Source organism: Podarcis melisellensis (assembly GCF_964234715.1).
Source record: "Podarcis melisellensis genome assembly, chromosome: 3".
Taxonomy (NCBI): Eukaryota; Metazoa; Chordata; class Lepidosauria; order Squamata; family Lacertidae; genus Podarcis; species Podarcis melisellensis.
The window spans coordinates 109,951,403-109,974,853 of record NC_138530.1 but is presented as its reverse complement, the minus strand read 5'-3'; the positions used below and the strand labels follow the sequence as shown (position 1 = coordinate 109,974,853).

The following is a 23,451-nucleotide window of genomic DNA, read 5'->3' as shown; positions in this document are numbered from 1 at the left end:
AAAATACAGTGGTGCCTCGCAAGACGAAATTAATCCTTTCCGTTAGGCTCTTCGTATAGCAGTTTTTTCGTCTTGCGAAGCAAGCCCATTGACAGCTTAGCGGATTAGCGCTATTAGCGGTTTAGCGGCTTTTAGCGATCAGTTGTTAAGCGGCTTATCAGCGAATCAGCTGATAAGCGGCTTAGCAGCTTAGGAAAAGGGGGGGAGGGAAAAAACCCCGCAGGAACTCGCAAGACATTTTCATCTTGCGAAGCAAGCCCATAGGGAAATTCGTTTTGCGAAGCGCCTCCAAAACGGAAAACCCTTTCGTCTAGCGGGCTTTCTGTCTTGCGAGGCGTTCGTCTTGCGGGGCACCACTGTAACGTACGTTCTGGTTGTGGGCTTCCCAGGTTTTGACACTGTGGCAAACAGGATGTTAGGTGGGTTCTTGGTCTTACCTAGCAGTGCTCTTGTTCTTAATAGATGAAATTGCTTTCTACTTGTACTGTTACTCTTTGAACTTAACAGTGATTGGATCCAGTATGAAAAAGGGCAATTGCCCTCAAATGTGAGGCAGGGAAATAAAGTGAGGTTGTGGGGAAGTAACTGTATTGTAGGGGAGGTATTTGATGTGGAGCAGACACACATCGTGTTTACAACACATTCCTTCCCTGCCAAGAATCCTGGAAACTGTAGTAGCAGAGATGGTATAACCAGAGAAAGGGCTGGATTCCTTCAGGTTCGTTGAATGTTACCTTCAGCCTTCTCAGTTTCAGAGAATGAAAGGAGGAGCTGCAGGAAAAGCCGCTCAGAACATTTCACATTGGCGTGTGGGAAATCCAGACTGCATGGACTGTTAGCACTTGCTAATATGCTGAACAGAACAAGTTTGATTTTTAAAAAGACCACGTGTAAAGATTTGCTAGAGGGACACTCAGAAACGGCCTGAGACCAACAGACTCGAAAACTGTCCATCTCTTAAGTGTATTTGCTATTTTATAACTGTAGCTGAGGATAAAATTTCACACCTGTTTAGGGATGTTTTTAATGTTTGATGTTTTATCGTGTTTTTAATATTCTGTTGGAAACCACCCACAGTGGCTGGGGAAACCCAGCCAGATGGGCAGGGTATATATTACTATTATTATTATTATTATTATCATGTTATCTTTTATGCTACCTGTTTATAGGCCTGCTGCTTTGTAAATGTCGTAGCTTTCCACAATAAATAGTCATTTCATATGGTTTGCTCTGAAATGTATAGATGCCTTTTTGTACTAAAGATAATGGCCCTCCCTGCATGACCAAATGGTGCGACTTGAGCTGTGAAACTGGAGCTTATAGCTCAAAATTCAACTGGAGAGCATGTTGGCCCCCTGGTTTTAGCTGGATTATTATTTTTATTTTATCGGTTTTAGCTGATTTATTTTGTTATTATATTAGATTTAGCTGGATTATTATTATAGTCATACCTTGGGTTGAATGTGCTTCAGGTTGAGTGCTTTTGGGTTGCGCTCCGCGGCAACCTGGAAGTAATAGAGTGCGTTTCTTCTGGGTTTTGCCGCTTGCGCATGTGCAGACGCTCAAAATGACATCACGCACGTGCGCGGAAGCAGCAAAACGCGACCCGCACACGCGCAACCACGTCTTATGTTTCATTCAGCATGCGAACGGGGCTCCAGAATGGATCCCGTTCGCATCCTGAGGTACCACTGTAGTTTACATTGTAGTTTACAAGTGGTACCTCGGGTAAGAACTTAATTTGTTCTGGAGGTCCGTTCTTAACCTGAAACTGTCCTTAACCTGAAGCAGCACTTTAGCTGATGGGGCCTCTCACTGCTGCTGCACCGCCATGCAATTTCTGTTCTCATCCTGAAGCAAAGTTCTTAACCCAAGGTACTATTTCTGGGTTAGCAGTCTGTAACCTGAAGCATATGTAAGCCAAGGTACCACTGTATTGCTTTTAGCTGGATCATTATTATTTTTATTATATTATATTGGTTGTAACTGGATTATTATTATATTATATTGGGTTTAGCTGTATTATTATTATTATTATTATTATTATTATAGTTTATTGATTTTAGCTGGATCATTATTTTTATTATATTGGTTTTAACTGGATCATTATTATTATTTATTTTATTTTGTATTATATCCGTTTTAGCTGCATTATTATTATTTTATTTATCAGTTTGAGCTGCATTATTATTATTCTCTCCCCCCACAATCCCGCAATATCTCTCCTCTGCCTCCGTTTCCCAAGCCTCCCCCAATCCTGTCCCCGCCTCCTCCTTCCGCCCCATCTCGGCCTCCAAAGGCCTTTTCCCTAGAGCGAACACCAACCAGAGGTGTCCCCGCCTCATCCCTCCGCGGTGCCCCGCGCAAAGCCTTCCCCCGGCAACCGCGTCCGCCTCCCCTTCCCTTCCTGCCCGCCTGGCGTTCCCCCTCGCTCCGCCTCCTCTCGGCGTCGCCCTGACCCGCCGTGGAAGATGGCGCTGAGCGGCCAGGTCGGTGCCTATGGGGAGGGTTTGGGGGGTGGGTGGAGAAAGACTTTGAACCCGGCCTGCCGGCGTGGGGAGGGGTGGTCCCTAGGGGAGAAGGAAGGGGGTCGTGCCTGGGGGTCGGGGGGCAGCAGCACAGCCCCGTGGGGAGCGAGGATGGGTTTGTGGGTGACTTATGGGGTGGGGGGAGGAAGGGAAGTGTAGACCCCCCGACCGACCGACCACGTCCCTCTGGGATGCTTCAGAGGGGTCTGAAGGCAGGGCTTGGCTATGGTGGGTGGGGAAGGTGGGGTTTGGGGGCACGACCCCTGGGTGGCTATAGGATGCGTTGCAAGGGAGGGGGTGGGGGCCAGGTGAGCCAAGGTGGGGGGAGGGTGATGGTGGTTTGGCCAGGTAGGGTGTTTCCCAAGGAGGAGGGGGTGGATCTGAGGACCAGGGGGAAAGACGGGGTAGCTTTTGTTAAAAAATCCATCCATCAACTTGAAAGGCAGCTTTCTTATATGGTTAAAGGTAAAGGGACCCCTGACCATTAGGTCCAGTCGTGACCGACTCTGGGATTGTGGCGCCAACCATGTCCCTATATATGGTTATCATGTATTTAATTATACCCTGGCTTCCCTGACCCCAGGGCAGGTTACAGATTTTTAAAAATTATATGCACCCCAAAGAAAATAGGAAAAACAGGAATTAAAAGATCATGAAACATGATATTTCTAAGGGAATCAATTTTGCTATTTGTACAGCATGAGGTGGGAACACTCAGGTAAAGGTACTCCTGACCATTAGGTCCAGTTGTGACCGACTCTGGGGTTGCAGCGCTCATCTCGCTTTATTGGCCAAGGGAGCCGGCGTACAGCTTCCGGGTCATGTGGCCCGCATGACTAAGCCGTTTCTGGCGAACCAGAGCAGTACACGGAAACGCCGTTTACCTTCCCTCCTGAGTGGTACCTATTTATCTACTTGCACTTTGACGTGCTTTCGAACTGCTAGGTTGGCAGGAGCAGGGACCGAGCAACAGGAGCTCACCCCGTCGCGGGGATTCGAACCGCTGGCCTTCTGATCGGCAAGTCCTAGGCTCTGTGGTTTAACCCACACTGCCACCCGCGTCCCAGAAACTCAGGTATATAAGCTAATCACCAAACGGCACTTCAAACCTAGGTGACGGTAGCCACAATGGTATGTCTACGTGCCATTTCCCAACTACCAATGGAGTTTGTTATGATGATTACCGGTATTTTATTTCTATACCCTTATGTATTTTAAAGAAAAATCTCAAAGGTGTTTGCAACACATTGAAACATCAGATAAAACAATCCAGAGTAAAACAAAGTCAAGGAAAATATTTGAGACCCTTCTCTTAAGTGACATTTTGCTTTCTCCATATTTATTTACCACTTAATTTATATGGCTGTCTCTTAGCAGAAGTACTCTAGGAAGCCAGTGTGGTGTAGTGGTTTGAGTGTCAGACTAGGACCTGGGAGATTGGGGTTCAAATCCCCACTCAGTCATGAAGCGCACCTTGGGTCAGTCACAGTATCTTAACCTACTTCACAGGGTCCCTGTAGGAATTAACTGAGGAGGGTAAACCATGTCCTGTTTGGAGGAAAAGGCAACAAATAAGCTCTTCTGCTTAAGAAAGCTGGAGGGCCCAGCCAGATGGAGATGTCAGTCGCCAAACTGGCATCCAGAGATCTCCAACTGGTTGCAGTTGGACCCGTGCCAGTCGCAAAGCACATTTGGCATCTGGCTAATTTCTAACATTAGCCAGGGTGGAAAATCCTGTAGTGAATAGGAAGCTATCAGGATCGGATGTGGGGGAAGATATTTGAATGCTGGCTGGCGGGGGAAGAGGTTTAGTTAGAATTTTGTGCTGTGCATAAGCAGATTTTGTCACTGCTAGTATGTTCAGTAGTTATCAGTGTCAGCTCCAGCCTGCCTTACCTAGAACAGAGGTGCTGAAACCGTTTTCCTTAGATGACTGGTGGTCTACAAGATCTATTCAACTGGTCTGCAGAAAGGTTGTGGAACAGTTGGGAATATCCGTACTTGGCTGTGCACTGATTTCTCCCGCATTTGACCAGGGTCTGGTTTTAAAACAGGGCCCTGATCCAGGGCCTGTGATTTTTTCATAATAGCTTTGACTATGGTACTGGTAGCTGAAGGAATATGTTTTATATTTCTTTATCCATCACATTAGAAAGGCAAGACTACAATTATTAAAATACAAGCTGAGTTAGGTATGTGTTTTGATTTATAGAACAAAAAATGTTTATTAAGCAGTCCACTGAGAAACCCCACCCTCCAGTGATCTGTGGAAAAAAATAAGCTCATGATCCACTAATCTAGAGAAAACTCTGCCTCCTTTTAATAGCCACAATTCTATCATTTGTGCAGTCTCAACAACATATCCTTCAGGGTGTGAACATGGCTCTGTGATCTTCATTTTTTGTCTTTTAAGAAACAGCCAGACTGCTATGGATGAAATTTCAGGAGGCATAAGTATCTCGAGCAATTATTGCCCCACCCCAGGATACAAATAAAGATGGAATGGATCTTTGATTCTTAGTTTGGTGCACCACGGTAGATATTCCAACAGAACCGCTGTCCAGAGATGGGGAAAGAAGTGCCACTGAGATTGTCAAAGACAAAAATACATGACTGATCATTTATGTGGATTCCTAAGGCAAGGTAGCATTTACTAGACGCATTGCTTTATTTCTTAAGCCAAGGTGTGCATTGCATGTGTCTCTTGTTTTACCATGTCAGGAACACTGAAGTTCCCTAATTGCTGCATCTCAGGACTTCTATGGCTGTCATGACAGTTCCACAGTGTTTTTGGCCAAATAAGCAAAGGAGGCCACACACTGATATGATTTCTACAATGGTTAGGAAGGAGGTGATGGGGGAGGGAATTAATGATGCCTCCTTTGTTACTGGTGACTCATTCTTTGCTAGCCAGCATGTTAAGCTGCTCTTCCCCCAACAGCTGATGGATCTTGCTGGCTTCATATCAACCCTACAGATAACTTCGGCTGCTATGACCAGCTGCTTTACTGAAGACCTAGTCATTTCTTTGAATAGGGAATTGGCGTGTGTGGTTGACACAATAACACCGATGTAAAACTGACAGCTGAAAAAGGGTGCCTAGAAGCATGAAGTCAATTAAAAGCGAAGGATAAGAAGCTCAGCTGAAAGTTTTATTATTATTTATTAGCAGATTTGTACCCATCCCTTCTAATGCTTTTACATTGCTCAGGGCAACTAACAGCAAACCAATAAAAACACAAAATCATCCTAAAAGCTAACAACATGCTGTTATTGCATGCTCTAAATTGTACCTTTATTTAGCCTTCTTCTGTGCTTCTGAACATAATATTGATGCTTTTTTCATTCTACTGGATGTGCTTGTATTGGAGCAGAAGTTAAAATGTGGCTCATCCATATTGCTGATATTCTTGCTAAGATGAGCTTATTTACGTTCTTAAGCAGGAGTGCCTTCAAGATCGCAGAGCAGAGATTAGCTATATGTTAATTATTTAGAGATCCCAAGTAAGTGCTCTTGATTTGTAAATATAAAATGCATCAGTGGACTATGAAGATTGCAATGTATTTTTAACTGATTAGCAAGTCTGAAATCCCTACATTAATTGCTTTATATTAAAAATGTATAAATTGCACTTTATCCAGAAATGAATAACACAGACGTAACAATGCGGCAAAAATAGACGGATAAAGCTAGTCAACCATCTAAAAATATAATAATCTAAAATGCCTTGGCATAGAAAAAAGTTTTTGCCTGGCGCTGAAACCCAATACAGTGGTGCCCCGCAAGACGAATGCCTCGCAAGACGAAAAACCCGCAAGACAAAAGGGTTTTTCGGTTTTTGCGACGCTTCGCTAGACGATTTTCCCTATGGGCTTGCATCGCAAGACGAAAGCCCATAGGGAAATCTCGGGGACCTTTTTTTAAATGCTGGCGGTGGGGAGCAAAGCCTTCCCCCCCCCCTCCGGACTTCAGAAGAGGTCCAGGAAGGCCGGCGGGGGCGAAAGGCCTCCCCCCGCCGCCCGGCTTCGGGGCATCGTCCCGATGCCGGGCGGTGGGGCAGGAACGCCTCCCCCCGCCGCCCGGCTTCGGGGCATCGTCCCGATGCCGGGCGGTGGGGCAGGAACGCCTCCCCCAGCCGCCCGGCTTCGGGGCATCGTCCCGATGCCGGGCGGTGGGGCAGGAACGCCTCCCCCAGCCGCCCGGCTTCGGGGCATCGTCCCGATGCCGGGCGGTGGGGCAGGAACGCCTCCCCCAGCCGCCCGGCTTCGGGGCATCGTCCCGATGCCGGGCGGTGGGGCAGGAACGCCTCCCCCAGCCGCCTGGCATCGGAACGATGTCCCGAAGCCGGGCGGCCGGGCGAGAAAGCCTCCCCCCGCCGCCCGGCATCGGAACGATGTCCCGAAGCCGGGCGGCCGGGCGAGAAAGCCTTTGTCCCCCCTGCCTGCCTTCCCAGGGGCTTTTAAATCGCCCCGGACAGCGGAGAAGTCCTCCGCTGTCCCAGGCGATTTTAAAATGCCGCCCGCCAGAAGAGGTCGGGGGAAGGCGTTTTCCATAGGAACGCATTAATTGATTTTCAATGCATTCCTATGGAAAACCGTGCATCGCAAGACGAAAAACTCGCAAGACGAAGAGACTTGCGGAACGAATTAATTTCGTCTTGCGAGGCACCACTGTATTGCATTGGTTCTATGTCCTTCTCATGGGAGGGTATTATTCCATGGTTGGCATGCCAACACAGAGAAGGCAGTGGAGTGAATTCTCTTTCTTTCTTTTTTTCAAAAATGTTATTGATTTTCCACATTTTTAAACAAACAAACAAACACAAATCATAACTAAACTTAGTCCAATGTTAATATCATAGTAAAATGACTTCCTCAAATTCCCTTGACTGAATTCCATTATATATCATTGTAACAGTTTTCCAAAACAGTTTCTCATAAAATTAACTTACTCCTTAACATCTTTGTCTCTTTTCATCTTAACTTTAAACATATTGTTTTGAAATTTAACATATTTAAATCCTTAGCCTATCTGTTATTTTGCAAGTGTTTCTATTTAATTTATCTTAGCATATTTAGATAAATAGTCTTTGAATTTCTTCCTGCTCCTCCTTCTGGTCACGGATTCTACTGGTCAGGTTGGCTAGCTCTGAAAAGACCATCATCTTCATCTGCAAATTCCTCCACTGTTTCCTCTGTTTTCCAATTTATGGCTAATAAAATTCGAGCTGCAGTTGTGGCATACAAAAACAGTCTAACATCTTTTTTTGGCAATTCCAAACCTATTATTCCAAGAAGAAAGGCCTCTGGTTTCTTAACAAATGTATATTTCAACATTTTTTCCAACTCATTATAAATCTTCTCCGAGAAGTCTTTCACCTTGGGACAGGTCCATCACATATGATAAAAGGTACCCTCCTTTTGGAGTGAATTCTCAGCGGAGTGCTGTGCTGTTTTCTCTTCTGCTTAATGTTGGGTTTTTGCATGAAGCACCTGCACTAGAGAGCAATAGGAAGGGGAAGGGAAACCCAGCGTAAGAGTAATACCGCCCTCTACTTCCCCGGGTTCTTTGCATTGGCCGCAGAACTCTGCAAAGCGAGGAGTCAGTGGCTAACAAGTAAAATCAGAATTTATGGACCCTTGCTAAAGGATCAGAAAAAACTGAATATCTTTCCTTCCAAATATATAAGAGGCTAAAATATTACTATTTTTCATTAGCAGGGACATGGGGGAGGGTTGGGTGGAAAAGGCCGAAAGCTTCCCCCACCCTGCTAGATATTGCCTAGTTAAGAAATACAGTCAAACGTTGGTTGTCAAATGTAATCCATTTCGGAAGATGATTTGACTTCCGAAATGTTCAAAAACTGAAAGCAGAAGCCTCAATACAATAGAGAAACTCAAAACGGAAGCGGCATCGGACATTCGGTTTCCAAAAATCTTTCAAAAACCAGAGCAGTTACTTCCGGGTTTCCGGCATTTGGGAGCTGGAACGTACGATAACAGAGGCGCTTGGGAACCGAGGTTTGACTGTACAGTGGTACCTCTGGTTAAGTACTTAATTCATTCCGGAGGTCTGTTCTTAACCTGAAACTGTTCTTAACCTGAAGCACCACTTTAGCTAATGGGGCCTCCTGCTGCCGCTGCACTGTCGCTGCACGATTTCTGTTCTTATCCTGAAGCTAAGTTCTTAACCCGAGGTACTATTTCTGGGTTAGCAGAGTCTGTAACCTGAAGCGTATGTAACCTGAAGCATATGTAACCCGAGGTACCACTGTATTACTGAAGGTCATCGTGTTTTTATGTAAACTGCTTATGTTTATTACAGTAAGTAGTATAATATATATAATAAAATAGAACTAACTAAATAAAAAACCTGCCTATTATGCCAACGTTTTTGAACTCTTGCTATTAATGAAAAATGCTAGATCCACACAGTCCAGCTTACAGTAATGGAGAGAGTTCTTTGTGCTTTATAGTTTTTACAGAGCAGGATTATTTTGTCATTTAAATGATAATTAGGGTATTCATTTCCCATTACCTTTGATTTCCTTTTCCCGGCAGGCAATTAACGTGCGGTTATGTTCTTCATAGGTTTCGGAAAGGAAGAAGATGCCCAGTAATGCTGTTCTCTTGGAATCCAAATCCTCACCCATCAACCTTCTAAATGAAATGCAGCAGCTGCGTCTCCTAGGACACCTTTGTGATGTGACTGTCAGCGTGGAATATCAAGGGGTCAAGGCAGACTTTGTTGCTCACAAAGCTGTCCTGGCAGCAACCAGCAAGTTTTTTAAAGAGGTGTTTCTAAATGAAAAGTGCATGGACGGACTAAGGACAAATGTACTCTTGAACGAGGTCCAGGTAGCGGACTTTGCATCTTTTCTTGAGTTTGTATATACTGCCAGGGTAGAGGTTGAAGAAGATCGGGTTCAACGCATGCTGGAAATGGCCGAGAAGCTCAAGTGCTTGGACTTGTCGGAAACCTGCTTTCAGCTCAAGAAGCAGATGCTCGAATCGGTGTTGTTGGAGTTGCAGAATTTTTCCGAGTCGCAGGACGCGGCGGAGGACAGCGGTTCCCAGCCAGGCAGCTTGCTGGAGCCAAGGGCAGTCACTGAGACGCCGGGGGACAACACGGACCGTGTTGCGGATTCTCCTCTCGGCAGACCCAGGGACGGCGAGGGCCTTGTGGCTCCCGCCACTAAATTAAAGGAGAAGTTAGACAAGAAGAAAGAAGCCTTGAAGGCGTCCTGCGCCAAGATCAGGAGAGCCAGCGGAAGACTGGCTGGCCGGAAGGTGTTTGTAGAGATCCCCAAGAAAAAGTACACGAGGCGCCTTCGAGAGCAGCAAAAGTACGCGGAGGCTGTGGCTGAGGAGAGTCGGCTCTCCAAAGGCCACGGCATCCACAAGGAAGGGGAGGAGAAGAAAGATGAAGACGCAGAGGAGAAAGGACAAGTGGTGAGCGTCGTGAAATCTGAAAGCAAAGGGTGCGATGGCGCCGACGACCTGGAGGAAAACCTGACCAAATTGGAGGACGATAAAAAGAACCGTGGCGGCAACTTTACCTGCAGCACCTGCGAGAGAGAGTTCCTGTACGAGAAGAGCTTTCTGAAGCACATCAGGCACAGCCACGGGATCGCGGCCGAGGTCATTTACCGTTGCGAAACCTGCAGCCAGACTTTTGCCAACCGGTGCAACCTCAAAAGCCACGAGCGCCACGTCCACAGCAGCGAGCGCCACTTCCCTTGCGAGCTCTGTGGTAAGAAGTTCAAGAGGAAGAAGGACGTCAAGAGGCACATTCTGCAGGTTCATGAGGGTGGTGGGGAACGTCATCACTGCCTACAATGTGGAAAGGGTTTGAGCTCCAAAACGGCCTTGCGGCTTCATGAAAGGACACATACAGGCGACAAGCCTTATGGGTGCACAGAGTGTGAGGCTAAGTTTTCTCAGCCTTCGGCACTTAAAACACACATGAGGTATGAACACACTTAACTGGCCTTATTAGTTAAATCTCTGGGCAAAGAAAGGAAAAGGTAGCGTTCCTCCAAGGCTGCTTGCCGGTGGTCAAATAAGAAAGCAGGGTTTTATGAGTAGAGTTTACCGTATTTTTTGCTCTATAAGACTCACTTTTCCCCTCCTAAAAAGTAAGGGGAAATGTGTGTGCGTCTTATGGAGCGAATGCAGGCTGCGCAGCTATCCCAGAAGCCAGAACAGCAAGAGGGATTGCTGCTTTTACTACGCAGCGATCCCTCTTGCTGTTCTGGCTTCTGAGATTCAGCATATTTTTTTTCTTGTTTTCCTCTTCCAAAAACTAGGTGCGTCTTGTGGTCTGGTGCGTCTTATAGAGCGAAAAATACGGTGCTCGTGAAATGTTTGGTAGTGTTTGCTCTTTGCTTTTGAAGAAAAAGTTTGAGACTGTCGTGCAGATGGCAGCAAATCACAGGCTCAGGCTCCTATTGAATTGCCTTTAAAAGAGTTGGGAGTAAATTAAGCCTTTATAGGAGAACTGGGGAAGTTTATAGTCTTGATTTCATCACACCGATACTCAGAATTGTAGTTAAAACAAGTGGCAAAAAAGACTTCAAACATTCCAGTCTGACTTTTGCCAGCTAATTTGGATAAAACACATTACAGTGCTTCATGATATGAGTCCTTGGGAATAATAATGGTAACTTGAATGTTTTCTACCTCCACATATAGAGCATTCAAATTCAATGGGAGGTGGCAAGTTCTGAGAATTGAAATTGAATTCTGCAGTCATTGTTTCAGGTGTTACTTGAGCACAAACAGTAGCATAATCCTTTGGTTCCAGACAGTACCTCTCTTTCTCCCACTCATCTTCTGAAACTTTTTGTGATAGGCTTGACAGCAAAACTTTATCGCTGTTGATGGGTCAGTTTGCCCTGTGAAAAATTCAACGGCATGTGTGTTCTTCAGCTGGCAATGTCATGGGCAAATATTTTCTCTTGATGAAAGCCAAAGGTCTCCTGAAGCTTTCTCAGGGCTACTTTCAATGCCCTGCAACATCAAGGAAAGAGCCACAGGGACCTTTGCGGTCTCAAATCTCCAGTAGTAGAAGTGGCACTTCTTTGCAAGACAAGGACTTTGAATTCTTTGATTCTATTATTGTTCACTAGATGGGCTTTCACTGCTTTCAATTCTCCCCACTGTGGAACAGCTTTTGAAACCTGCAGAGTGAGGAATTGAGTCCTTCCCTATGACTTACCTTTCTTTTTAGATAGAAGCTGCTGTAAAATATCTTTTGTGTGTGTGTATCTGTGGGATGGGTAGTCTCTATAAAACACAGAAAAGAAACTATGGGCTTGCAGGGCCCCTAGATACTTCAGGTTCAATTCTTGGTTCAGATATTTGGGATGGAATTCATGTTTGATTAGGGGGTGAAGTTCCTTCATTGTTATCGTGCATCATGCAACAGTAATATTTTTAGTGGTATGTTTTGTAAAAACTGTACGGGCTTGTAGAGGGAGGGTGATCTCTACCCCATCTTTTGGTATGTTGAAGAATTCTTCTGCCTCCTTGAGGAGCCAGGAATATAAACCATTGTAGAGCAGTGTTTGGTCCCAGCAGGAAAAAAAAAATAGGGTATGCAGGTAAGGACATAGCTTGTGATTAATTTTATATGTGTTAGTGTTTTAAGTTGAGGCAATGAAATCCAAAAGGTAACTGTTCTAAAGCATCCACAAGCAAAACATCTCTCTCCTCTGCACACACGGTTTTGAAAGCCAAAATATTTGTGATCCAGGGAAACACTTTTGGATCCCTCTCCCCACCCCTGGGGATCCAGTTTTACTGGAAATATGTTGTCGTTCCTGTTGATCTAAGATTGCAGGTAGCTTTACACAAAACAAGAAAAAAGACATTATTTAGTATAAGTAAGTACAAATAGTATCTGAAAATGGCAGCTTTTTGGTTTTAAAGCATCTAATTTTTTGGTTCTGCTTTTATTTTACCTTACTTGCCATTGCCTTACCATAATTGCTGCCTGGGCCCAAAAGACAACAAACATGCAGGAGACTGCTTTTGTTCAGCTGGGAGCCCCATACACTAGTATATGCTGTGCACTTGGCTTCCGGGGGGGCAGGGGAGAGAGAAAAAGTCCCATCCATCCATGGATAGGCAAAGACAACCTCAAGAAAGAAAGTGCCCACCACTAGTTAGAAGAAGCAGAACAAGAGACTATGATGTAGTGCTGTAGTTGTGTTGATTTGTATTATTTTCTCATTTCAGAATCCATACTGGTGAAAAGCCTTTCGTTTGTGGCGATTGTGGAGCAAAATTCACGCAGAATCACATGCTGATCTATCATAAAAGATGCCACACAGGTATAAAAGTATTGCTTTTTTTTTGTTGCTTTGTATTCTTTCACTCAGTGTGCCTGATTTCCTGTACATCTGAGAGTTTGGCCACATTGATCCCAAAGAGCAAGTAATTTGGGACAGGTGCGCAGTTTCTGTCTTCACTCCAAAGTGTTGCAGGTTTATTCTGTGATGCTACACTGGTGCAATGCATCTCCTTAGACAGTTATTGCTGGACCAGTAGCTGTTAAAAAGAGGTGAGGGGAGAGTTAAAACTGCCAATGCACTGTTTGGTTGAAGTGTATCTTTACTCTTTCGATCCATATCCTTGTTCCAAATCTTATTGTTAGTGGCTTAAACTAACCTCTTCACCTTTATTGTGTCCTCTAGGGGAACGACCTTTCATGTGTGAAACGTGTGGGAAGAGCTTTGCCTCTAAGGAGTATCTGAAACACCACAACCGAATCCACACGGGGTCCAAGCCATTTAAATGTGAAGTTTGCTTCCGAACATTTGCACAGAGGAATTCACTGTATCAGCACATAAAGGTTCATACAGGTAGGAAGGCAAAAGGGTCAAGCTGAGGGCGGGACGGGGAGCCTCCTGTTTGCAAAATTTTGGTGTGGACTAAAGGGACGCGGGTGGCGCTGTGGGTTAAACCACAGAGCCTAGGACTTGCCGATCAGAAGGTCGGTGGTTCGAATCCCTGCAACAGGGTGAGCTCCCGTTGCTCGGTCCCTGCTCCTGCCAACCTAGCAGTTCGAAAGCACGTCAAAGTGCAAATAGATAAATAGGCACCACTCTGGCGGGAAGGTAGACAGAGTTTCTGTGCGCTGCTCTGGTTTGCCTGAAGCAGCTTAGTCATGCTGGCCACATGACCCGGAAGCTGTACGCCGGCTCCCTCGGCTAATAAAGCGAGATGAGCGTCGCAGCCCGAGTCTGTCACGACTGGACCTAATGGTTAGGGATCTCTTTAACTTTTAGGGGCTCTTACCAGTTCGCTGTATACAGTGGTACCTTGGGTTAAGTACTTAATTCATTCCGGAGGTCCATACTTAACCTGAAACTGTTCTTAACCTGAAGCACCACTTTAGCTAATGGGGCCTTCTGCTGCTGCCGCTCCACCAGAGCACGATTTCTGTTCTTATCCTGAAGCAAAGTTCTTAACCTGAAGCACTATTTCTGGGTTAGCGGAGTCTGTAACCTGAAGCGTATGTAACCTCAGGTACCACTGTACAAACGTTTAGTTTTGCTGGTGATTCTGTTTTAAAAAACATATGGCAAAAGCTGATTCGAGAAAGGATTATAACAGATCTCTGCTGAAATACACCCCCTGGCTCAGTCATTCTCTTGCACTCAGATTTGTTTTTTGGTCAGGTGTTTCATCATTCTTGACCTCTAAATTTCTAGCGTTATTTTTAGTTTAAATTAGACTGTAACCCTGCTCAGTGGGGCTTGTCGTCCTATGTGTATTGAGCAATCTCACAGGCACTTCACAAATAAAGTATAATAATGCCGTTCATTTTACAAACGTATCTGACAGCAATTTCTGCTGGAGGCCAGAATAACTGTCTGTTTGGTGTGTTGTTGTTGTTGTTTAGTCGTTTAGTCGTGTCCGAATCTTCATGACCCCATGGACCAGAGCACACCAGGCACTCCTGTCTTCCACTGCCTCCCGCAGTTTGGTCAAACTCATGCTGGTAGCTTCGAGAACACTGTCCAACCATCTCATCCTCTGTCATCCCCTTCTCCTTGTGCCCTCCATCTTTCCCAACATCAGGGTCTTTTCCAGGGAGTCTTCTCTTCTCACGAGGTGGCCCAAGTATTGGAGCCTCAGCTTCAGGATCTGTCCTTCCAGTGAGCACTCAGGGCTGATTTCCTTCAGAATGGATAGGTTTGATCTTCTTGCAGTCCATGGGACTCTCAAGAGTCTCCTCCAGCACCATAATTCAAAAGCATCAATTCTTCGGCGATCAGCCTTCTTTATGTTTGGTGTAGATAGATTTAGAAAACAAAGTATAATTGATTCCAGAAGTGCTTTTATTAATATATAAGCATGAAAATATTTTATCCCATTTTCAGATCAGTTCAGTGTTAAGTTGGGAATACACAATTGAAGTTTATGACACCATTCCTATCATCAGAAGTTCTGACTTGTACTCTTGAGGTCATTGTATTCTTGCTGATCTTAAGTTGTATTTGGTGCAGCTACAAAGGTGGAGATCTTGCAGGTGCTCCTTACTGGTTTCTTCCTTCACTTGGTTGCTGTCAAGAGTCTGCAAGAGCTGCCCTTTTGCATGCAGTCAAATAGCAATAGTAACCATGTGCTCTGCTTATAGGTGAGCGTCCCTACTGTTGCGATCAGTGCGGCAAACAGTTCACCCAGCTCAACGCCCTGCAACGCCATCATCGGATTCACACAGGAGAGAAACCGTTCATGTGCAACGCTTGTGGCCGGACATTTACTGACAAATCTACTCTTCGGCGGCACACCTCTGTAAGGAAATTTTGATTTTCTGTTTCCTAACAAGCCACGTAACTTAAGGGTGCGGCAGGTTTAGCCCTCCAGATGTTGCTGACTACAACTCCCATCATCCCAGGCTGTTGGGTCATGCTGGCTACAGCTGGTGAATGGTTTGAGTCCCACAGCACCTAGAAGGCCAGAGGTTCTCTATCCCCGATGTAAATGTGGTAGTTACTAGCAGAGATGGAAAACATTGTGTAAACCCCACATAGCATGGCCCCACCTGAAGTTGGAGCATTGAATTGGGGCAGGTGTCCTCAAACTTGGCCCTCCAGGCCTACAACTCCCATGATCCCTAGCTAGCAGGGCTAGTGGTCAGGGATGATGGGAATTGTAGTCTCAAAACATCTGGAGGGCCGAGTTTGAGGAAGCCTGAATTAGAGCCATAGATGCTGGCTGTTTTATGCATAGGGAGTGAGCAGAAACGTCCTTTGGCTAATCCTAAACTAGGGACGTTCCCATTTTCCTGCATTTAAGAATTGAATTATTGAGTATGGGGTGTTGGAGATGGCTACCAAATCAGATTTCATGAATGCCTTGGCCTCTGTGCCCCTGCAGAGTTTCAGCATTGACACATTCAAGCAAATACCTGAACATGCCTGTGGTACTTGCCCATGTGCGTGTCAGTTTTTCCATGGTACTCATGCAGCTGGGAAGTGATTCCTATTAGGGCCTCAGTTGTACACTCTAATTTGCGCAACCAGAAAGCCCAAAAGCTGTTCCTTGCCTTTATTAAACACTGAAAACAAATTACTAATATGTAATGAGAAAATGCAGGTTTGGTCTTGCATTTTTGATCTTATTATGAACTCTTCTTGTACTTGTGTTTTTTTTAAAAAAATCTCTCACTACTTCATAACTTGGGAAGGCTACATCCTCTATTCAGCCTACATTTTAATTGCTCCCAGCCATTGTTTATAAGAGAAACAGGTTTAGGTTGTTGGAGCTAGTAATAATAATAATTTATAATTGTAATAATTTATTTGTACCCTGCCCATTTGGCTGGGTTTCCCCTCATTGCTGAATATGAATTTGCAAGGGTCCTATAATGCTATAGGGAGGGACGCAGGTGGCACTGTGGGTTAAACCACAGAGCCTAGGACTTGCCAATCAGAAGGTTGGCGGTTTGAATCCCCTGACGGGGTGAGCTCCCATTGCTCGGTCCCTGCTCCTGCCAACTTAGCAGTTCGAAAGCACGTCAAAGTGCAAGTAGATAAATAGGTACCACTCCGGTGGGAAGGTAAACGGCATTTCCGTGCGCTGCTCTGGTTCATCAGAAGCGGCTTAGTCATGCTGGCCACATGACCCGGAAGCTGTACGCCGGCTTCCTCGGCCAATAAAGCGAGATGAGCGCTGCAACCCCAGAGTCGGCCACGACTGGACCTAATGGTCAGGTGTCCCTTTACCTTTTTATAATGCTATAGCAGACCAAGAAATGGCATGTGCAGTTTTAGATAAAATAAACAAAAATAAAATAAGTCTGAAACGCCTCCCAACTTTGTTGGAGTTGCAGAGGCAGCTGCCTCCCTGCCTGAGTCCTGTGGAGTGTGGGCTCTGAATGCTTAGACAGCAGTTTGAGAAGCGGCTCAGGACCACAATACCTCAAGGACTGCCTCTTTCCATATGAACCTACCCAGACCCTGAGATCATCTTCTGAGGCCCTTCTTTGTGTGCCTCCTCCTCGAGAGGTTTGGAGGGTGGCAACATGAAAACGGGCCTTCTCTGCAGTGGCTCCCCGTCTATGGAATGCTCTCCCCAGGGAGGTTTGCCTGGTGCCTTCACTATACATCTTTAGGTGCCAGACAAAAATGTTCCTTTTTAACCAGTCCTTTGCCTGACTTGATCTGCATCAAGGGTCAGCAAACTTTTTCAGCAGGGGGCCGTTCCACTGTCCTTCAGACCTTGTGGGGTGCCGGACTATATTTTTTTTGGGGGGGGGATGAACAAAATCCTATGCCCCACAAATAACCCACTTTAAATAAAAGCACACATTCTACTCATCTAAAAACACATTGTTGCTCAGACTGTCCATGGGCCAGATTTAGAAGGCGATTGGGCCAGATCCGGCCCTTGGGCCTTAGTTTGTCTACCCATGATTCTACATCTTATACCTTTTTTAAAAATGCTGGCTCTTTTGGGGGGGAAGGGTTATTGGGTTATTGTTGTTGTTTTGATTTTATGTATTTGATATTTTATGTGAACCGCCCTGAGACCTTTGGGTATAGGGCGGTATTGAAATTAAATAAATAAGAGGAAGAAGAATCAGTATTCAGAGCAAATTGAAGGTGCTGTAGACTGTAATGTGTGCCAGTGGTGAATTTTGCATGTTTGTGGTTTTTTTCCCCCAGATTCATGATAAAAACACACCTTGGAAGTCTTTCCTTGTGGTTGTTGAAGGAGCGTCTAAGAAGGATGAGGACCATAAAACAGAGGCAGACTATAACGTGGCTCGTTCCAAAATTTCCGAGAAGCTGCTGTCGTTCTCTGAAAACGGGCACTATCAGGGTCTGACGGCTATCCAAGGAAATATGACTGCGCTGCATGAAAATGGATCGTCCGCAGTGACAGACTGCAAATCAAAGGGCGCTGCAGGGTCTCCGGAAACGGCCGTAGCTACAACTTTGCATGATCTCACAGTGTTGCACACCCAGACGGACTCATTTCAGCCTCCACTTTACACCTTGGTGACTATAGAATAGCAGTTGCTACAAAAGAAGAAAACTCCAGCTGGGGATAATCTCTGAAATACTGTAGTACACAGTATCCATGATCCGTGTAAAGAAGAAGAAAGGGTTACTGTGGATGATCTTAATATCCTAGATTCTCTCAAAACCATTACTTCTCGAGTTGTCTTTCAACTGAAGGATTTTCTCTCATCCCGTTTGTTAAAGAGAAAATTATTCTCTCTTTCGTATGCTGTTTCTGTAATTTTGAAGTAGATTTCAGATTACAGAGTCAGTGCAGGAAAGCGAAGTTTTAATCCAGATTTTTCCTTTCCTTCAGCAGAATGGTTTCTTTGGAGAGATTGTTTTCCCTCTGAAAGGAGACTCGTTCTGTGCTGGTGTTGTTTAAAATCTCTTAATCGACACTGATTTTACATTGTATGGAAACGAACGTGAGATCGTGTAGTGCAATCTCTCTGGGCCCAATATGAAATGCAGTTTTAATAATTTTCTGGTGCTGTGTTGTTTTTAAACATTGGGGCATGCCTGACCCTGCTCTTTCAAGCTCTTGAACAAGTTATTTTGGGAAATGTTTGGAAAACCAGGTTGGTAAAAGTGCTGGAGCTCCACTGCAGTTCGTATGCTAAATCCGTACTTCGTCAGATAGATTGTTCTACATAACTCTGAAGTGGATTTCAGAGTAGCGTTGCTGGATTTTGTTCAGAATTTGTGGAGGGATTTCACAAGCTTTTTAAGGTTACTCTATGGTCCAACCTTCCTCCTAAGTACCTGGTGAAGCTTTTCTCTGTGCTCCTTCCTGTCTCCTCAGCCCCACCTACAAACTCGCTGTCTTTTAATGGTCTCACCAGTCTATTCTGTCATAGGCACACACACCCAAAGCCACACATGCATCTTCAGCTTCTGTTATAGATATACCCCCATTTCCATACATTCCCCGTACAGATAGGACCATCACAAAGTGTTGCATTTCTAAATTGCTCTTCATTGCCCAGAGGACCTTAGTATTTTCCCCAGCTCTTGTGATCCCAGTGCCCCACATATGTGTGCTGGCCACGAGACAAGGAGTTCTGTCACTTTATAAATTTATTGGCAGCGTACTTCTACAACAAATTGCTCCAAAGTAATGAATGCGGGACTGCAGGTCACCTGTTGTCGCTCCTCAGTCCTCTTCCTCTTTGTGCTACAGCTGGTATAATATTATTTGTTCAGGTTTCCGGCAACGGTTTCATTATCTGGGTGAGTACGCTTCTTGTTTTTGTACTTGCTATAATGTTTGTCCCAAAGGCTACAGAATGTACTGGAAAATTAAAATTATAACCTGAACTGGCATTCAGAGTAATGGCTAGGAGCCATTTCAAAGCTCCTTGATTTCCAAGTTCAGCTTCTAAAGGTTTTGCAAAATGTGTTGCATGAAAAGAGAGTACACTTTTAGCGGACATAGTTGGAAGTCAAAGCAAAGCAACTGCCAAAATTTTAAGAAATACATGTTTCTTTAAAAATGTTGTTTTCCTTGTCATAGGGTTGAAGGAGAAGAATTAATTTGTTTTTTCTAAAAACACATCAATACTGTGCCTTCTTACTTTTAAATTCAGGAAAAATGAAGTGCCAAATCCCAAACTTATTTAAGTTCCAACATTCCACTGGATTCCAGCAGAACTTGCTAGTGCAACTGTTAGGAGTAATTGTAATTTATGAATATGTCACCCAGCCCGTTAAAGCACTGGCTAATGGGATCAGTTTTTCAACCACTCTCTGTGTCCTGAGATAAAATCAAGTTCAGTGTGTTTTAGCTTAGACAGTGTTATAACCGGACTTGGTTTTATAAAACACAACTGAGAATGTTAACTACTTCTTTCAAACTGCTGTGATTTCACTCTCTTTATGGATTCATTTTGATGCATTTTTCCTTTTCAAGAATGATTGCAATGGTAAATTAAGCCTGAGCTTAACAGATCCTTTTAAGTCATGGTATTCCCTGCTCTGGCTTACCTGTAGGATTGGCCCTGCACCCATTCACAATACTAGTAGTGACAAAGTACTGTTATTTCCAAAGGAAGAGACTTGTTTCAGAAAAGTAATCCAAGTATGTAACAGCAAATTATTTCTCAAGGTAACGATGGACTCAGTTTATCAGTGTAAAGTGCTTTGTGTCACTTACTCTTCTAGGCTGATTTACTCCTATAGAAGATCTGATCCTTTTCATGTTGCTGTACGTTTTAGCAAAGTTATACTCTGGATTCACACCTGGCCTTTTCTAAAGCTTTTTTCATTTAAAAAATGAATGGTTTTTGTTCAAAATCACCCGGAGGGGGAAAACATCTAGGCTAACTTTGGTACAAGTATCACAAACAGGTAACTTAGGATCCTGCTTTCATATTTTACTTGTTGAAAGGCAATGCAATAAAAGATCAGTCCAACTGTATCAATTTTGTTTGTAAAACCCCTTAGTAGGAGTTTTTTTTACCATTTACTCCTTGTTTATTTTAATTCACTAAAAGGGGTCTTTTTTAGGAAGACTGGAAGAGCTTATATTTAAATATTTATTTTGTAATCCATGTGCTCCATTTTGACGTTAGAATTTTAACGACCAATTACAAAAGAATTTGTAGTAAATATTTAAATCCTTATGTTAGTAAATATAGGTTGGGATTTTTATTTTTACTCTACAGAGATGTGAAAGTGGGTTCACTTGTATGAACTGGTAAACCCCATTAAAAGATTTTTTTCAAATAGTACTATCTTTGTTGTGACTCTTTTTGGGGAGAGAAAACACACTTTACTTGAAGACTATCATGATCTCTCTACTGTGATCCAGGAGTGAGCAATGTGTGTGCAGGATGAGGCAGGTATTTAACTGATCTATTTCAGCCCCATTAAGATACATAAATACATAATGCAGTATATATAGGTGCGCGGAAGCAGGATCAATATGGATTAGCTAAACTGCAGAGCTTTCCAAACTCTGTGTCGCGACACGTTAGTGTGTTGGCTGCTTGTGTAAGTGTGTTGCACAAACACTCCTCAAGCTCCTCCCAGGGATGGTAAGGGCCTAGTTTAACCTCCAGTTTGCTAGTAAAACTGAATTACTGTGTCATGAAATGATGCATGTCCAAAAAGTGTGTCACCAACTGGAAAGGTTTGTAAAGGTTGAAGAGTAATCCTAAACACCTGTACCAGTTCTACAAGGTCTTATCCATTCAAGCATCGCGATGGGGTGAGCTCCCGTTGCTCTGTCCCAGCTCCTGCCAACCTAGCAGTCTGAAAGCACACCAGTGTAAGTAGATAAATCGGTACCACTGCGGCGGGAAGGTAAACGGTGTTTCCATGCTCTCTGGCTTCTGTCACGGTGTCCCATTGCACCAGTTTAGTCATGCTGGCCTCATGCCCCGGTAAGCTGTGGGCAAACACTGGCTCCCTTGTACTGAAAGCGAGATGAGTGCTGCAACCCCATAGTCACCTTTGACTGCGCTTAACCGCCCAGAGGTCCTTTACCTTACTTTTACTTTTTACGCGGGTGGCGCTGTGGGTTAAACCACACAGCCTAGGACTTGCCGATCAGAAGGTCAGCAGTTCAAATCCCTGCAACGGGGTGAGCTCCCGTTGCTCGGTCCCTGCTCCTGCCAACCTAGCAGTTCGAAATCACGTCAGAGTGCAAGTAGATACAGTGGTGCCCCGCAAGACGAATGCCTCGCAAGACGGAAAACCCGCTAGACGAAAGGGTTTTCCGTTTTGGAGGTGCTTCGCAAAACGAATTTCCTATGGGCTTGCTTCGCAAGACGAAAATGTCTTGCGAGTTCCTGCGGGGTTTTCCTCCCCCCCCCTTTTTCCCAAGCTGCTAAGCCGCTTATCATTAGCTAAGCCGCTAATGGGCTTGCTTCGCAAGACGAAAAAACCGCAAGACGAAGAGACTCGCGGAACGGATTCTTTTCGTCTTGCGAGGCACCACTGTAAATAGGTACTGCTCCGGCAGGAAGGTAAACGGCGTTTCCGTGCGGTGCTCTGGTTCGCCAGAAGCGGCTTAGTCATGCTGGCCACATGACCCGGAAGCTGTACCCCGGCTCCCTCGGCCAATAAAGCGAGATGAGCACCGCAACCACAGAGTCGGTCACGACTGGACCTAATGGTCAGGGGTCCCTTTACCTTTACCTATAAGTCTGTCACAAACATCACACTTCAGATCACCAAAGCTAACTTCTATAATGTAAATAGGGGTGGGTACAGGTTTGCGAACCCTGATATAAAGGACATAAACCTTTTTTGTTTTGTAGCCCCTGGTGAAAACTCACTGAGCAGGTGTTGGGGCTGAATAAAAACACACACATTTTGTTGTTACAGTGGGCAACACACTCTTTAATGACAATTCTCATGATAAAACAGCAACACAAAAAGCCGATAGCCTCATATCCAGCCACAGTCCCTGTCAGTTAAGGACCAAACCCAGCCCCCTGGTGGCTGCAGCCATTATGGTAGTATTTTCCAGCTGTTGAGTCAAGTGCAAAGACAAGACAAAGCTTTGCCATTTCTCTGCATCTTGTTACAAAACAAAGCAACCCTACAGTGCCTCTACAACATCAGCGATGAATGAATCTTCGGTTACACATTCACTATAGTTTCATAGATTCCTAAACCACAATAGTACGTATGAACATACGATGGCCGTTGGTCTATGTTTACATACAGGTAAATCAGAAATAGCTCCTTACCATCGCAGGAAGTCTTGTGATGATTAAAGCAACAGAGGGGAATTTCGTTTGAAACATTTCTTGAGCTAGACAGAGGAAGCTGCAGCTGAAAACCACGAGCCTGGAAAGCTGGGCCAAGAGTCAATTCTCTGCACACCATCAGGCAGACAATTGATGGGCTTAGCATCAATCACAGGTTGGGGAGAAGGGGTTGGAGCTGCAGGCCTCTCCACTGGCCCCCCAACCACTGACTGACACTACAAAATTGACTACACCGACCATGTGATCGTTGACTAAGTCCTCAGGCAACGTGGGAAGCCTTAGGTTTGGATGGGGACAGGGACAAGAAGGTTCCTCATGTGGCAGCGTTTTGATCTGCACTGAATAGACGGAGGAACTTGCTTTTGTGTGCATATTACCCACACAGAACGAGAGCCATTTACTTAAAGTAAGCCCCACAGAAGACAACAAGACTGGTGTGGGGTTTGTGTGTCTTGCGGTAATACCGTAACAAGGACCGGTAGAAGCACATTTGAACAAGTAACACAACACAGACAAATGATGGTTCAGTGCCTGCACGCGGAAGTCTGTAGCAGCTGAAAAGTGTGGTTTTGGGAGACATGTCGAAAAAGGGGTGTGCCACAATTTAAAGAACAATTAGGTCTGTCTGAGAAAGAAAAATAGAAATCTACATATATATTTTATTACATTTACAGCTGGTCT

General features: G+C 44.7%; 1 protein-coding gene across 1 annotated transcript; it reads left to right on the top strand.

Annotated features, from left to right (window-relative positions):
• Window positions 1–2,371: 2,371 nt before the first annotated feature.
• GZF1 (GDNF inducible zinc finger protein 1) lies at window positions 2,372–18,552 on the top strand. Its single transcript, XM_081906220.1, has 6 exons — window positions 2,372–2,489; window positions 9,120–10,498; window positions 12,771–12,865; window positions 13,229–13,396; window positions 15,178–15,335; window positions 17,711–18,552. The coding sequence occupies exons 1-6, from the start codon at window positions 2,472–2,474 to the stop codon at window positions 18,059–18,061; spliced, it is 2,169 nt and encodes a 722-aa protein (XP_081762346.1). The 5' UTR covers window positions 2,372–2,471; the 3' UTR covers window positions 18,062–18,552.
• Window positions 18,553–23,451: the final 4,899 nt, after the last annotated feature.

What these genes read in the sequence shown, in the direction of transcription:
- GZF1 (XM_081906220.1), top strand. An exon ending in TCATAAAAGATGCCACACAG is followed by an intron (nt 12,866 to 13,228) that starts GTATAAAAGTAT and finishes TGTGTCCTCTAG; the next exon opens with GGGAACGACCTTTCATGTGT. An exon ending in GCACATAAAGGTTCATACAG is followed by an intron (nt 13,397 to 15,177) that starts GTAGGAAGGCAA and finishes CTCTGCTTATAG; the next exon opens with GTGAGCGTCCCTACTGTTGC.